General features: G+C 40.4%; 2 protein-coding genes across 2 annotated transcripts in view; one reads left to right on the top strand and one right to left on the bottom strand.

Annotated features, from left to right (window-relative positions):
* Positions 1-359: 359 nt before the first annotated feature.
* LOC131786400 (peregrin) lies at positions 360-13,353 on the top strand. Its single transcript, XM_059103454.2, has 10 exons — positions 360-2,844; positions 4,608-4,767; positions 4,867-5,001; positions 5,954-6,082; positions 7,075-7,381; positions 8,541-8,642; positions 9,112-9,207; positions 9,888-10,831; positions 11,858-11,997; positions 12,462-13,353. Exons 1-10 carry the CDS (start codon positions 1,328-1,330, stop codon positions 12,781-12,783), a joined length of 3,852 nt encoding a protein of 1,283 aa, XP_058959437.1. The 5' UTR covers positions 360-1,327; the 3' UTR covers positions 12,784-13,353.
* The window catches only part of LOC131786401 (mediator of RNA polymerase II transcription subunit 1), a 17,997-nt gene continuing 13,644 nt past the window's right edge, over positions 12,954-17,306 (bottom strand). Inside the window, 4 exon segments of the mRNA XM_066174097.1 lie at positions 12,954-14,067; positions 14,373-14,474; positions 14,828-15,744; positions 16,297-16,402. Coding sequence (XP_066030194.1) covers positions 13,895-14,067; positions 14,373-14,474; positions 14,828-15,744; positions 16,297-16,402 — 1,298 coding nt within the window. The 3' untranslated portion in view covers positions 12,954-13,894.

Raw genomic sequence — 17,306 nt, 5'->3', positions numbered from 1 at the left:
TCAAAACTATCTTTGTAAAGAAATCCTCTCTATACGTTTAAAATACTTCAGTTTGAGAAGATAAATGGATTAGGTGTTTTCGATCGCATCAGCTGAAATGAAAAGACCAATGATATATGATCAAAACCATGCTAATTTTAAGTGTTCGTGTGCTGGAATCATATCCGATTGAAAATAAAATGTTCTTATCATATTCTGCCGAGCTAAGTGTCCTTTAGGCGGTAATTAATCGGTATTTTTCCAAGATCGGATAAGACAGGTCGCATGTTTTGCCAAAATTAAAAGTTACATAATCTGCGGGGGCGTCCCTGCGTGGCGGGAAAATATCAGGGGCGAATCTATCCACGAGAGTAACTGGCGCCATCTTCTTCGTTTCGAATTTAACTTTCTGAAAGTTGGTTCTCATTTACGGCTTCGTTTTTTGTTTCTAGGGATCTTAGAAAATCAGAAGTTTAAGGAGGAGACCTCATCTAGCCACTTAGTTGAGCTTTCGCCAATAACCAACGTGGAACACAGAGATTTTTTCTTCTGAATGCCTTCCTTTGTCTTCGTACTGCCGGTGGAGTAGTGAAAGCGTTTATTTCGAAGGCGGGTTCATTTAACAGACGAGAAACGGCTTAGCTTTGGATACAGAAGGTCTGCTCTCCACGAAATATTTAGAACGATACCAAGCGCTTCTGTTTACGTTTCGAAAGTAGGCGTACAGAGTGGTTTTAAGTGGTTTTACGTCGGATGAACTTTGAGAAATTCAACAACTCCAGTTATCTAGTACGCCATCATCGCTTGGCTATTGTTCACGAAGCCGGATTTAGTTCATACCGTTGCCGTGTTGGTATGAAAACAATTGCATTTGGATCGAAAGAAGATCTACGATCTAAGTGGATGATTTTTACTAGAAAACATCGGCAAGAAAATTTTCCTCGCCAGTGTTGATTCCATTTTGGGTTTCACTGTTTTAACGGCAAAGCGAATTCACCCAACGCTGTCGTGTTCGGTGTCGCCATTTTAACGAACGGGCTTGGTGTGGTCAGATTGCTTCGTAGTTCACTGCATTTCGAAATCGCTGCCTTTTCTGTGTGGTTGAGAAGACGTCTTTTATACGGGAGGAAAAATACACATTTCACTAGACCAGAGGTTTAAATCGTGCGACGAAATTGGAGGACTTCACTTTTGAAAACTTGGCATTTGAATGTTAGCGTGCGGGCCTTCTTTACGAACAAGAAATACCGCTGTAAGCGTCTTTTGTGAAAGAATAGTTAATATACCTCAAGACTTCTCCTTAACGTTTTCGTCTCGGCGAATTATGTTTTGATATAACGGACGAACCATGGTAAACGTGAGAGAACTTATCGACAACCTTCGGGCGACTAAACCGCCGTACGAATGTCCTCTTTGCCAGAAGATTTACAAGAGTTATAGTGGAATAGAATATCATTTGCGTGTTTTTAAACACGATGGCACTGATGTTGTAGGAACTACGCCGACTACTTCGAAAAAGGGAAAAGGTCGAGGTAGAAAAAGTGTTAAAAACAAGAAACCGCCGCCATCGCCACCGACGCTAAGTGTTCCGAGAGAGACGCTAACTTACGCTCAAGCGCAGAAAATTGTTGAGGTGGAAATCGAAGGTTTTCCTCATAGAATCCACATAAATGATCAATTGGATGTTGTGGATAGTGAGGAAATTTCTCAACCGGAGCCAGAAAAACCAGAGGATGCTTTTGAAACAATGCTGATCAAGCCGCTTACCAGTTCAAAATCGAAGAATGAACAGTCAAACGAGAACAATAACAGAATAAGCTTGCCGAGTGCGGAGTACAGTGAGAAAATGGAATCAGGATTCAGGCAACCCGATGCACCTACGAGACCTACCGCTTACTTCCGATTTATTGAGCAGACCACGGAAGAACTAGACGAAATGGTTGAATATGATATGGATGAAGAAGACTATGTTTGGTTAGATACAATTAACGACAAGCGAAAAGCTGAAGGAATCGCGCCGGTCTCTCAAGAAATATTTGAAACTCTTATGGACAGGTTGGAAAAAGAGTCTTACTTCGAAAGTCAAACTAACTGTGATCCAAACCAGTACATCGATGAAGATGCTGTGTGTTGTATTTGTAACGATGGAGAGTGTCAAAACAGTAACGCAATCCTGTTTTGTGACATGTGTAACTTAGCTGTCCATCAAGAATGTTATGGTGTGCCTTACATTCCTGAGGGACAGTGGCTGTGTCGTCGATGTCTGCAGTCACCATCTAGAGCTGTGGACTGTGTTCTGTGCCCAAACAAGACTGGTGCTTTTAAACAGACAGACACTGGAAAATGGGGGCATGTTGTATGTGCATTGTGGATACCAGAGGTTTGTTTTGCAAACACAGTTTTCTTGGAACCTATAGACTCAATTGAAAATATTCCTCAAGCTCGCTGGAAGCTCACTTGTTACATTTGCAAGCGTAGACATGGTGCATGCATCCAGTGTTTCAAAACAAACTGCTATACAGCATTTCATGTTACATGTGCACAACAAGCAGGCTTGTACATGAAAATTGAACCTGTAAAAGGTGAGAATGGTCAAGTGACGGTCCGAAAGACAGCTTTTTGTGATGTTCACACACCAACAAACTCTGAAGCAGGAAGAGAGGAGGAGAACAGCGAAGATGAAATTAAAGAAAAAACAAACATTTCTAAGAGCAAGACCCCAAGCAAGACTCCTGCAAAAATAACCAGCAAGTCTGCAAAATCAGCAAAGTCCAAACGCAGCATCAAAAAGTTTAGGAAACTTTTGGCAGAGAAGAAAACCACTGCAGTTCCGATTGTTAATATTCCTTTTATACCAGCTCACAGGTAAGTTTCCTATGTAATGTTCTGACACCTAATAGATGTGTGAAAATGTAATCACAGAAATCTGAAATTTTCTTTTGAAAGTTGTAATTCAACACAGCTGTTGCGTAGCAACTATCGATGATCTACTACTGCCATAGTTTTTTATTTATTTTTATTTTTTATTTTCATGTTGAATGAGAATCATTCTTTGAATTACTGCAGCAAAAGACCAGGTTTTTTTTCAAGCTGCTTAGGAAAATATACATATAGATTTTGGCTTTGTCTTGCATGTGCGTGGAAAAGCTTTGGGAACATGACTGTTTATTTTACCTTTTCTTCTGTCTGTGGTGATGACCATGTTGAATAAGGAAAAAGTCACCCACACTAGGCATTAAGCTCTATAATCGATCAGATTGGACACCTGTATTGATAAGAATTTTTGTTTAATTTGACTTAATTTACTGTAGCTTTCATTTTCTGTACCTTGTTTTGGCAACACAAAAGTAGGAAAATGTTAAAGCAAATGGCTTTGGAGTGTATCACCAGTTTATAATCAACTGTAATGAAGAACACAACCAATGATCATACTGCATGAGTATTTCACATACTGGTTTAGTTTTCATTTAGACTGTTCAGATTATATTTGCCCCATATGATTTATATACACATGTATGCATATATAAATTTTTTTTATTGTGAATATAAAGTTTTGCACACTTCATTAAATGGGGCTTCCAACTGATAATAGTTAATAATTCATTCAAATCTCAGGTTACAAGGCATAATGATTCTTACTGAATAGGTGTTCATGAATTTTTTAACTATTGCACCAGCAATTTGTCTGAAGGTTGTCATTTTTGAGTGGGAATTTTGTCAGAGGAGCAGGTTGCCTTTAAAACAACATATCAAGTACAGCTGTCTTGCAGTCATTAACAATATGTGCACCACTTTTGTTCGTTGTTATGGAAATTTTTCGGTCCAAAACAACAATTATGCATCTAATATTAGCCCCCTAGTGTGGAACTTAGACTGATAATGAATATTTTACTCTGGATCTATTTGATCTAAAGTATTTCTTTCTTATTTAAGCCATGATTAAAAACTTTGTTTGTGAAAATTTGTGCAGTCACTATCCACAGTAGGTAACAAATTTACTGTTTTTGACTTTCCTTAAATGAAAGTTTTCAACAGTGAATAGTTTCTATCAATTAATGGTAATATTGTACTATTATTTTTCACTAGATAATTATTATTGAAAAGTTTGAAATTTTTTAAGTTCTTTTCAGTTAGTATTTGTGTTAGGGATTTTAATGACACTCTTAACCCTTTAACCTCAAAGAGTGACTCGTATCCATTTTCTCCTCACAATATCACCCCTGAGTCACACATTAATGTCATGGGAATAAGGATATGATCACTAACTTAAGAAACGCCTTGATTGTGAACCCTCTAACTCCCATTAGTGACCAAGACAGAATTTCTCCTTACAATATTAATACAATATCAGGCAGACAAGTAATGAGAATAAAGAAAAATGTTAATTAGGAGATTATTAGTTGATCCAATACCAAATTCTCCAAGCTAACCTCGCAAAAACTATATGGCAGACAGTAAGGAGAATTACTGATGAGATCTTGGGAGTTAAAGGATCAAGCAAATGCTCCACATCAGCATCAAAGGAAATTTCTAGAGAACAGCAAGGAGAATATGCATACCACTGTTATGGTGTGAGGGGTTAATACTAATGGTTCTTGGTTGTTTTTTTTTTTTTGCATTACCTTCAGACTCAGTAAGATTGTGGGACGAGTTGCCATGGCACGAAAGGCTCAGTTTATTCAGAGTCTTCAAAGCTATTGGATGTTGAAACGACAGTCCAGGAATGGAGTTCCACTGTTGAGAAGACTTCAGGCCAGCCATCAAAGTCAGAAAGCTGGTGCTGATGAAGTATGTAGTTCCTATTAGTATTTCTGATACAGATTTTTTATTCTGATTTTGGAGAATTTAACAATCTTCAGTGCTAAATGCTTTGAATTTTCTCCCCAGTCAAGTGAAAGGTCACTGAGGATCAAAGCTATGAAAGAGCAGCTACACTTCTGGCAACGACTGCGGCATGACTTGGAGAGAGCACGTTTGTTGGTGGAGTTGATCAGAAAGAGAGAGAAGCTTAAACGGGAACAAGTAAGTTTCTCCAGGGTTTCATACCAGTTCTGCATGAAAAGCCATAATCCCTCTTACGGAAATCATTGCCAGAAGTACATGTATTTGGTCTTAGAAGTCAGGGTGTCCAGACATTTTTAAACTGTTAGTTACCCTCAGGTAAAAGTAGGTTCCCTGTGGCTTGTAGGTTCTTTTATATACTTCAGCCTTGTTTTCTCAATCTCTGGATCAAAATTAGTTATTCCAGTAATCTTCTATGTTGCCAATATTTGGTCTTGGGAAAAGAGTTCAGAAAACTCTTGCCAGGTTTTACTCATAATGCTTAGTCCGGAAAAAAGGTTTTTATTATTGGAAATTTCTTAAATTTGTATACAGCACTCCATTTGATTTCTGATGTATAGCCCTTTAACTCCCATGAGTGACCAAGACAGAACTTCTCCTTACAATATTAATACAATATCATGCAGACAAGGGATGAGAATAAAGAAAAATCTTGATTAGGGGATGATTAGTTGATCCATTACCAAATTCTTCAAACTAACATCACAAGAACTGTATTGCAGACAGTAAGGAGAATTACTAATGAGATCTTGGGAGTTAAAGGGATAGGGAACTTACAAACAAAGAAAAAGGGCTCCTATTTCATTTTTTGTTTTAATGAAGCCATTAAAAAAATGTTGATTGCTTTGGATAATTTTTTTTTCAAACCTGTTGGTTGCCAATTGGCAACTTTTCTCCAGAGTTAAGTCACCAAATATATTTTTCACTCACTGAGGAAACCAAAGTGGAGCTCTGAGAAATGCAGAAATACATGAGCAGTTGGAATAATCATAAAATCACCTTGCAAAAAGGTCTACATGTAGACCCATACAGGAATAAGCTCAGCAGTTTTGATAATCAACATGACAAGCAGACCCTTACAAACCATAAAATAACATTTTATTTTAAATATTTCTATCTCCTGACTGATCAGGTGAAAGTCAAACAGCACGTGGTGGACCTGCAGTTGCAGCCACTGAACATTGTTCTCAGGAAAACCCTGGAGCTCTTGCAGACAAAAGATCCTGGAGAAATCTTTGCTGAACCTGTTGATACTGATGAGGTATGGACACAGAATCAGGAAACAAATAAATGAAATGCTTCACTTCATAGTATTTTCTTGTATACCCAGTTTGACTCCCTGTTGTACAAATTTCCCCACCTAGCATTCAACAGGAGCCAGTGGCCAGTCAAAATCGCTGGCTAGTCTGCCATCTTCAGCAAGCTTTACTTACCTAATTTAGATTTAATTGCTGATAAAAATTGTGCAATAATTGAAATTCCTTCAATAAATTCTGTACAGTAGCCATTCTCAAGGCTTCATCCCGGTTCCTGTTTTGATACTATGCCCATTTTCTTAACCCTTTTACTCCTAAGATCTCATTAAATTTGTTTTGAGAATTTGGTATTTGATCAACTTACTATCCCTTAACCCTTTAACTCCCAGATCAAATGTTTCATTCTCCTTACTGTCAACCATACAATTCTTATAATGCTAGTTCAGAGAATTAAGTATTGGATCAAGTTATTATCCCAAATTGATATTTTTCTTATTCTCATCACTTAACTGGTTGTTATTGTATTGATATTGTGAGGAAAAATTCTGTCTTGGTCACTCATGGGAGATAAAGGGTTAATAGGTATTTTTCTTAATTCTCATCACTTGCTTGCATGATTTTGTATAGATATTGTAAAGAGAAATTCTGTCTTAGTCAATAGTGGTAGTTAAAAAGTTAACTGATTTCACAAGGAAATATTTGGCTCTTGAAAGGAGATGTACTTATCAAATCTAAGAGGCAGGTCTGCTGTGAAGGATTTTCATACAATCTTGGTATTAAAGGAATATGCGTTATCCATCTTGTCGTTAACATTAGACAGAGAAAAAAACTCTCAGTCTTCATAACAATCTATGCTCCACCTCTAAGTAACAGGAAATTCTTTGGTGAGGTAGACAATTACTAGAATCATTTCTGACAAATATCCTGCATACTGCAAGGATTAGAAATACTGTAAGGTTCGTGTGAGTGGCATTGCTAAGTTTTCTTCAATCCTTAGGTCACTGACTACCTGGAAGTTATAGATGAACCTATGGACTTCTCGACAATATCAAAGCGTATTGATGACAATCACTACACCACAATGGAGCAGTTTGAACGAGACTTCAATCTGGTCATCGGCAATTGTTTAAGATATAATGCTCCAGACACCATTTACTACCGTGCAGCGCTCAAAATGCGAGATCAAGGACGTCCCATTGTACGTGCCGCCAGGCGGCAAGTGGAGAGGGCTGGTATAGACCCAGTAACAGGTCTTCATACAGAGGAGCCACCAACACTGGCAGATAGGGAACCTACTGAAGAAGGTATTGAAAAAATAATTAATAGAAGTGATAATAGTAATGAAAATAATGATAACAACAATAGTGGTGATTATGATGACGATGATAACTATAAAGAAACTAATAATGATAATAATAATAATAATAATAATTATTATTGTTGTTGTTATTATTATTATTATTATTATTATTATTATTATTATATTATTATAAAACGCTTTATTTTCACAAGAGTGGTTATACATAAAAGTTTGAGGATGTTGAAAACAATGTTTCGAAAGCACCAAACAGCAATGGAGTTGGATAAAGTGGTTGACATACCAGCAAAAATCATGGCATCTTATGCAATGTACAATGTACAATGTACAATGTTTACTTTGTGGAGAAATATGTTGATTTTTTGGATGCTGCAGATGATGATGTTGGTGACGGTGTTGATGATGATGACTACTTTCTAGTAGCAGCAAGTGGTGTCGAAAAGAACATGACAGCACTTTAAGGAGTAGATTTTTCTTCCTTACAAATTATGCCCAGATGGATTTTTGCACATTCAGCAGTAATTAAAATGGCAGACCTCCTTCCACGCAAAGTTTAATGAGTTTTTACCCCTTGGAATTTCTCAATCATTACCTCAATGCAATATTTTACTAACAAGTGCAATAGGAAATAACGTTTTATTTGCAGTAATCACATCAGCGGGCTTCTCCTCATTCTCTACATGCCCGTCAACATAACTACAAAGGGCCTGTGGCTATAAATTATCATCCTTTGCGAAAATATCGAGCAGCTCTTCAACGCATTTCTTTACCCAGCCATTGCCACTTTTTTAGTCGTGATCTACGCATGCTACAAAGCTTCTTTCAATTTTTTTCATTTTTGCGGTGCATGACATTCCCGTATTGGTTCGTTTCACGCTGATGTCTTACCACAGTCTTACTCTTCACGTTAAATGTCTTGAACGTATCTTTTCTCTGGCTGAAGATGTGTAGTTTGTGAGGTACTTCAGATCGCGACCAGTGCGCCTTTTGTTCAGGTACTGAAACTTCAGTTTCATTGGAACAAGAAGAGAGTCTAGGACTTTGCATCAACCGCGATGTATTGTATAGATCGTGAACCTTTAATAGCAGTTAGGTGCACTTGTAGCATGATAGAGTTCTTAACAACATTTTCTTGGTTGGTTTAGATTTCGTCCTGACAGAGGAGCAGAGGAGGGACATGACTCTGGAGGAGCAGTTAAAAGATCTGCAGGAGAAACTGGACATGACTCAGGCTATTAAACATGGAGGTCAGATTTGTGATATGTTGCTGCAGTGTTTGCTCCCAGGCGACCCCAGAAACCTTTGCGCAAACAAAAGGATCCGATTGCTGGCAACTCACTCATTTACGTAATAGCTCATTACCTGGTTGTTCGGAGGATGGGTAATGCTATCCTCTTGAAAAATCCCAATCCGGTGGATAGCGCATTATTCTGTTGGTTAGTGTTATCCGCCATTTGGACAAACGGGCCTAAGGCTGTGACTAGCAGGCGATAAGCTTATGAGTCTGGGTCGCCTGTTCTACTTTGCGTTTATGAAAGCTTTTGAGAAACAAGATACCCCAGATTTCTGACAAGAGCGTTCAAGCACCTCGCGATTCTTTTCAGAGCATAACTGAGTGAAAGTTAGATAAGACTTTTCTTTATTACTTTCTTTGTATGACTATGGAAAGAGTTTTAAAACTTTTAGTACAAATAAGCTATCTTTTTTTTTTTCCAGGAGTCAGAGCTACAAGGGTTCGAATGTTACGTAAAGAGATCGCTCTGGTCAGGAGGAAACTTAACCAGGAGAAGAGACATCTTTCAGAATCAAGTGGTTTGTGATTTTCTTATCTGTTGTTTATTCGTTGACGCAGAGCAAGCTTCTTGTCATCAACTATCATTTTTTTTTAGGATTTATGTTTCGGTTGTACAGCAATCATTTTATCCTTTTAACTCTTTACTCCCAAGAGGTGATTAACATGTAACTCTTCCCTATGATATCCATACATTAACATGCAAACAGGTTATGAAAATATTCAAACTTATCTGGTAGAAGTTGTTGTTTTGATCTAACGCTAATTTAAGGAAATGCGCAGCAGCTAGATCGGGGAATTCGCAATTAAATCTTGCGAGTTAAGGGTCGAACGTTTAGACTGCGTTAATTTTGGCATTTCATAATAAAATATTCGTGGCAAAGATATCGTAACTGTATCAGAGAAAAATAAATGTTCATCAAGGGTGTCTTGTCTGTTGCGTAGAGTTTGTATCTGGTGTGCTTGATTTTCCTTTTTTTTTTTTTTTAACCAGGGCTTTATTGGGGCAAACTAATTGTAAGAACTTGAACGTTTTAATGATGTCTCTCTTCCCAAGCGGTATCTTTTGTCGAGTTTGGAACAAGGGTTTTGAAATTTGATTTCAAGCGAAAAATTTCCTGGAGGAAATACTTAAGAAAAGTGATAGAAAGGTGGACAGGGATTTTTTAAATTTTGATCTAGTATTTGTTGTTGTGTATAGCTGGTGGCCTGGACGGATGTAACCTCAGCGAGACCTGTCTGTCACCACTCGAAGACGAACAGCCACTAAAGAAGTTTAGACCCATTGACGAGAATGACACTCTGAACGGCCCGCAGACCACCAAAAATCTGGACACTGAAGACCATCGTTTGGCAGGGGACAGTCTCCTTAACAGTAGAGCTACTGCCAATCCTAGTCCTGGTACGAGCCGGCGCAGTGGAATCTTGTTCAACAAGGGAAGGCACAGGGCCAGGAGGAATCTTTCGTCGGGCGCCGACAAGTTCCCTTTCGATATTCTGCCACCAGCGAATCACGCGTTAAAGACAACAGACTCGGATAGAACGCTTGATCCTGTTGCCACGGAGTGCCAAGTGACTGAGAATTTGCATACGGATGAAGTCGGTGAAGAAGATACTGTGTTCGAGGACAGACATCAGCCAGCTCCCCAAGAGGAAAAGAGACCTCACAAACGACACTCAACAGACAATGATACTTTTTATGTACCCAAGAAAACTTATAAAACAGAACTCGGTAAGCTGATCGAAGACGCTACCCTACCCATGTTTGACACGCATCCGTCCGACAGAGGCCATAACCACTTTGCGTGCGCGAATGGTCTGCGGCAGCGATCGTATCGGTCGTACACCAGCGGATCCGAGTCGGACATCAGCGAGAATGTGAGAATGAACGGCACTCGCGCTTCCCGAGAACTGTGTCGAAAGTTGTCGGTATTTTCCGAAGATGATGAACAGAGCACCGATACGGAAAACAGTTCTGCTGAAAATCGGGTTATGAACGGACCAGTAGACGGGAGAAAGAAAAAGAAACCCGCGGCAAGACCTCGAAAGACGACGTCAGATTCAGAGATTGCTGATCTCCCTCCTCTGCAACCGCTGGATTTAGTTTGGGCAAAGTGTCGAGGATACCCATCCTATCCTGCGCTGGTAAGTACTGTCCTCAGGCAGTTTTACAGTCCTTATATTTTCAAGGGAGTCACATTGCGATGAGTTTAGTATCCTGTTCCAGGCGTTCAGTTGGTAAATCCGAGCGGAGGAGTAAAAAAATGGGGGGAGGCTTGGGTCGGGTCATTACGCAACCTGACCCAGGCCTCCCTCGTCACTAATCTGCTATTGTGTATGTACGTATTCGGGATATTTAGCCTGGCCCAGGAGTGTATGAAAGGACGTCAGACCACAACACTAGGAGCTACGTTCCCTACTCTTTGCGAGAAGTGCATGGGTTGTTCAGCGTCCCCTGCTAACCAGTACAGAGGGAATTTTTAGAGACGTCCTCATCCGAGAGGTCTAGAATGACGAACCATTTACAGCCCATTCTCCTGAGTTATTTTAAGTCCCTGAGTGTTGGTCCAGTCTGGGGCTTGAACTCGACCTCCCGCACGGTAATCCGGTGCTGTGAAACATGAGCTAACTAAGCGCGGTGAAAGTGGCACTCTTCACCATCGCGCTTCGTTTTACTGACTGCCTTGAACACGTTTTCTTTTAAGCTAGTACGAGTATTATAGAGAACTGCCAGCACACCTGAACATCAGTGTGTATATTCGTTACACCGTTCTATAGACAATTCTCATGTTACTGATAAGGCTGTTTAATAATCAAGAGCTTCTGTTGAGGTTCCCTTCAGTTTCAATTTCAATTTTTACAGCCTCGTGAATGCCTGTTTTGAGAATGATTTTAAATATATTCGAACATAACTTTTTTAGGTATGTTTTACTGTTAATTTTCATTATAAGTAATTTTCGTTATTTATTTATTGTCATGCTCTTGCATCAAATGTATTTAATTAATCACTTTCTGCGTTGTTCCACTTCGTCGGAATTTCCGACTTTTGTACAGTTCTCGGCTGGAGAACTGACGATTTCACCTTTAGGGGTGGTGATGATGGATGTGAGGGTAGGGTCGGTGGTAGTGAACGGTATTACAGGCTCATTTCGTTGATTCTTTCATCAATAGATAATAGATCCTCGAACGAAGAAAGGTTTCCTTCACCATGGCGTGCCTATTCCTGTACCACCTGAAGATGTGTTGAAGGAGAGGGCTATTACTGACGAGCATCTCTATCTTGTGCTGTTTTTCGACGCAAGGCGAACTTGGTAAGAGTTATGAGTCGAAGCGCAATATCCCTACGTAAGTGTGACTCGTAAGAAAAAATTCGATATTACTTGCTATACCAGTGTTATCTCCCGTTTACATCGCACTCTGGGATGGGTGAGTTTATTTGACACAGCCCGCTAAAAATTAAATCTGTTTTTGTCTACCAAAAACAAAGTCAGTACTCGAGTCAAGTGTCCCATCTAGCTGGAGCTTACCCCGGTCCCCTTAACATGAAGCGACTTGAAGTATTTCTTCTTCCCTCTGGATGGGATGTTAGTCCATCATAAGACTTTTATTTATCGTGAATTGAGTAAGGCTTGGGTAAGTTAATTCTTGCATTTGGTTAGATCAAAGGGGTGCGTGTTTTCCAGACCAATCACAGAGCGTAGTGAAGGAGAATCAGTTCGATCACAGATTACACGATTATTCGATTGAATTCATAGTTGGGTTTTTCTGACTTAAGGCAATGGCTACCGCGTCACAAACTTGAACCACTGGGCCAACACGGAGAGAGAGACGAGAACAAGTTACAGGAGGGTCGGAAGACGTCCATGAGGAAATCTGTCATGCAAGCCTACGAACGGGCTATAATTCACCGAGACCAAGTACAAAGGGGTGACTCGCGGGACTCCGACGACGACGACGATAGTTACGGAGATGCCGACAACAATGACGAAGATCAGGGAGTCAACGCGAATGGTAACGAAGTCGAGGATGACGAGGACAGCGACAATGAAGTTGAAGACATCGATGAACGCGAACTAGAGGAAAATGGATTTGTTTAGAAGCTGTTTTTATTGTCGTTGTTTGTTAGATATCTCGCTAGTTGTTCCAATTGGATCGATTTCAAATTGGATGTAGCTCAGATACAGTTTAGAGGGCTTCCAACAAAATATATTTCCTTCCACTGAAAATAAATCTTATGGCAGCTAATCCGTACGATACGATAGCACACCTGTTCACATGCAATTTTTTAAGCTAGAGAATTTAACATCCAGGAGTTTCTGAAATGTTTTTTTTTTTCTCCGACTTCGATTCAAAATAAAACGCAGCAAAGGCATGGAAGAGTTTTTCGATAGAAAGTGCGTTCAGATGCCATGTGGCAAGGACGTTTAATAAAGCACACTTAGCATTTTAAAACGTCGCACCATAAATTTAATCTGTACTATTGTATTTATACTTAGAAACCAAATCAGTCTGTAAATGTTCTTCTATTTTTTCTGAGACATCTCTTTTTTAACAAATCGAGTGAAACCCGTGAAAGTTGTTGTTTTGTGTATCTACCCTTCATTCGTGTTGTATATCTTGTAAACCTTTGCAACCCAGGGTCAATAAACTCGTCTACAGTGACATTATTGCTGTTTGGTTTTGAGAGTAGCAGCGCATTTCGCAAGTTCTAAAACGAGAACTCAAAACCGAAGTTATCACAGCAGCCAATCACAGCGAAGTTTAGTATCACAAGCAGCCGATGAAAACTAGAAAAAAATACGTCAAATACCCTAAGCGCGCAAAAAAGCGATTGAACGAGCTGGCGAGAGTGAAACTGGGCAGAGGGCAAAGTAAAATCGATGCAATTCCGGAAAACTTTTGACTCTTCATTAAAAATTGTTCTTTTTAGCATTTAACCTAGAGTAACTGAAATAGGGGCATTTATGTAGCCTTTGTTTAACAATTGGTTCATGCGTCAGTCTGCGTTCATCGATATTTGAAGCACTTGGGAAGTTTCGAGAGCACGACCAATGCGTAAGAACTGTGTCTGCTCGATCTTCGATCGCAGTCTTCGCTCATTGACATTTGTTACTCTCCATCATCGCACCTCAGACGGCATTCAACCCTGTAGGCGCTTCACGTAAGAGTTGCCTGGTAGCTGTCTTAAAAGAAGTCCGCAAATCTAGCTCATATCTTCGAATGCGATGTCCCGGGCATATCGATATCAACGGACACGTCACTCCCGCTCAGTCCACTAACGGCCAGCAGGTCCGCTGCACCTGTAACTTCAGGAGGGAGACCTCCTACACCGGCGATATTATCGAGGTCAAAGCCCAGCGTGGAGTCGACATCAAAGGCTCCTGAGGATGAAAATCGTGATTTACATGTAATCATCTTCTAAAAGTGCCTCTACTGAAATTTAATCCTTCCATTCCTTAGCGCGAACAATACGTTGAAATATATCAGTATCCAGCACTAGGGCCTTATCTGTGGTAATGGATACATTTTTTCGCTTTCAAATTAAAAATGGCTTAGCAAGTTCCATCGGATGAAAAACATCAAAGCAGGTTTCCATTTCCGATAAACACTCTATAAGAGCCGTAACTTGACGTCAGAAAGATTGGCTGATGACGTCACTTTAAAGAATATCACGCGATTTACTTACCGGCAGTGCCCGCAATACTCGGGTCTGCGACAGCACTGGCATCAAGGGCCGCGTCGATGTCGAAACCAGGATCTGATACGTCCAGTCCTGGTACTCCAGCTCCTGAACGGGAAACAAATATAGCAACACTTGGATTAACTCTTGAAAAGGTCATCTTTATAGAGATTTTACTTGCTTTTGCATTTTACGGAGATCTAAAATAGAGAACTTACGCACACATTTAGTGAACACAACGCGAAATGACGTGTGGATCCTATAGCTACCTTTTACACCACGTATGTGTCGACCGCTGATTGACCGCAGAATTCCACTGGGGCAAAACAAAATAGCGCTCGCAAAAAAGGCTCGATCCTTTGGAGTCAAAATACGGCGCGCTTCTTCCTACAATGACTACTTTTGTTGTTTTGTTTTGTTTTCATCAACCGCATACATCGAAGTAACAATTGTAATCGTACCTAATCCTGTTTCAAAATCCAAAGCTGTAGCACCTGACACGATCCCTGGTGGAAGATGAGATGCTCCAGAAAGATTCTGAAGAATTCCCTCTAAATCTGTCCCGTCAGCACCGGCGCCCCCTATATCGAACAAATCGGCGGTGGCGGATAATCCCTCAATTCCCGCGGAAACGATCCCTAGCCCGCTTGCAGCAGCTAAAGAGTCTGCGCCCGCCAAACCAACATGTTGACCAGCGGTGGAACTACCTGCAGCCACGACCACTGAACCATCTAACCCAGCACTTACATCCGGGAATGTGGTCCCCATAGTGAAGTTAGCTCCGGAGACAGCAGCGAGATCAAAAGGGAAGTTGTCTCCTTCCATTGACTCCGGATCGGGCGTTTCTTTGCTTTTCGATGGCGTTTGCCCAACTGGCGTTCTTACCGCGCTCTTTGGGACTTCATCGGGCAATTGAAAGTTCTCAATGACATATTCATCGTCTCGCTTTCGTTTAAGAGTTATCTTCAAGTTCGGTGTTTTTGCGGCTTCAGGCTTCTTCTCGGGTTGTTTTGCGGCCGTCGTGGTCAGAGAATCTGCCGCAGCGGCTGTAATATCCGTTGTATTAAAAGAAAACGTAGGAGATATTGAAGAAAACGTGAACGCACTGAAAGTCGGCGAGGGTGTTTCCAGGTTAAAACCTGTAAACGACGGTGAAGTTCCCAGAAACACTGGCGTGTTGGGGTTGGACGGAGTTCCAACCGCCGCACCGAACAGAGCGGCACTGGAAGGGAGTGACAGACTTGCTAACTTGGTAGATGGTTGCCCCCCACCGACAGGAAGAAGTAGTTCCTCGCTTGCCTTAACCGGAAGTTCCTCTAGTTTGACGCTTTGTGCTTTTCTGATGATGCATCGCATCGCAGCTGGGATTGAGAGACACCTGTAAATAACGGGAAACATTTAATTCAAAACAATGCTAAAATAGCAGTGATGTCTATAAAGCAGGGGAGGGTCTACGTGACATTTAGACTGTCCCACCCCTTCCCCATTTGGCACGCCCCTTCAATGTCCAAAATATCGACTAGCATTTTCAGCTCATTTCCATTCAATCTCCTTAAAACCATCACCAAAGTTATCTCAACGGTGAATCAGAACAAAACAAAATATCACTTGGAGCCAATGAAGACTCAAACCTTTAATCCCTAAAGAGTGACCAACATCTTATTTCTCCTCGCAATAATACTGCTAAATTATTCATTAAGATCATGAGAAAAAAGGAAATGATCACCAACCTAAGAAGCTTTGACTGTTTAACGAATTCCTCTCGTCAGTATCAAAAGAAACGTATAGAAATTAGGGTGTAAAGGATTAAATAACGTCAACTGCCTTGAGCGCGGGAAAGTCGCATTTGGCTGTAGTTTTAAAGCGCTCATGTTGGAATTTTCCTGTGAAGTATAAACCTTTAAGAATCATGTATCTACTTTTCTCTTACCTCTGAGTGACTCTGGAAATGTAATCATTCGAACAGAACAGTGGTTTTCCAGGCACTGTTGTGAGGGTAGCTTTGATCATGTCATCCTCAGAGACGAAAAAATCAACTGGAATCAAAAAGGGGGAGAGCGGTGAAAAATTTTGAACGGAATTATTGAGGAACTTTGTTCTTGTGAGGTGCATGGTACTCTAAAGGTTAATAACAAAAAGCCAGGTTACATGTCCAGGTTTACGTGCTTTTAAGGGTCAATTTAGTTTGTTCTTAGAGAGGATCATTCTCTTGTGGGAGGAAAAATCATTTATGCAAATTGCGGGTTAAGAAATGAATTTATAAAATAATTCAAATAGTAAGCGCGCTCTGATCGGCCATAAAACCATTTTACATGAGCATGACATGTAAATAAGCTGGAAACTACTCCGCTTCGCGTCGTGGTTTCCTACGCTTAATACGTGTTCTCCCAACCTCCCAAGTGTTTACATCAGGCTATGTAAACACGGAAACCATTTTACATTTCTTCAGTGAAAGTGATCTTCACAGTAATGAACACTACTTAAGCAGTATTGAAAATCAGGCCTGAAAAACATTCAGGCCTGTATTCCCAGTCAGTTATTCATCACTTCACGAGTTTATTATGAACGACCATAATGACGAGCTCCCAGTTGGCTTCTTAGCTCAGTTGGTAGAGCAATGCACGGATACCGCAGAAGTCATGGGTTCAAAATCCCTGAATTTTTTGGAGGCCTTATTTGCTCTACTGCTTAATATGGCTTTCATATTCATTACCGTATTTCTTCACTTATAAGCCGAGACCCTACAAGTTAGAGACCTTCCAACAGACTCGTGTTGTCCAAAAAAAAGCAAAACCATCGGCTAAGCCGAGAGCGAAATTCTTGATTGTAACCGGTCATTTGAGTGAGCGAACCTCAAGGAAAACATTGGGAAATGGAAAAAAGCGAGTCGGTGAAGATGTAAATACTACCACGCGACTGCAGAAACACAACAATACTCAG

Source organism: Pocillopora verrucosa, chromosome 11, assembly GCF_036669915.1.
Source record: "Pocillopora verrucosa isolate sample1 chromosome 11, ASM3666991v2, whole genome shotgun sequence".
In the NCBI taxonomy this organism is placed as follows: domain Eukaryota; kingdom Metazoa; phylum Cnidaria; class Anthozoa; order Scleractinia; family Pocilloporidae; genus Pocillopora; species Pocillopora verrucosa.
Note: the sequence above shows the minus strand (reverse complement) of the source record. Positions and strands in the feature narration are given on the sequence as shown.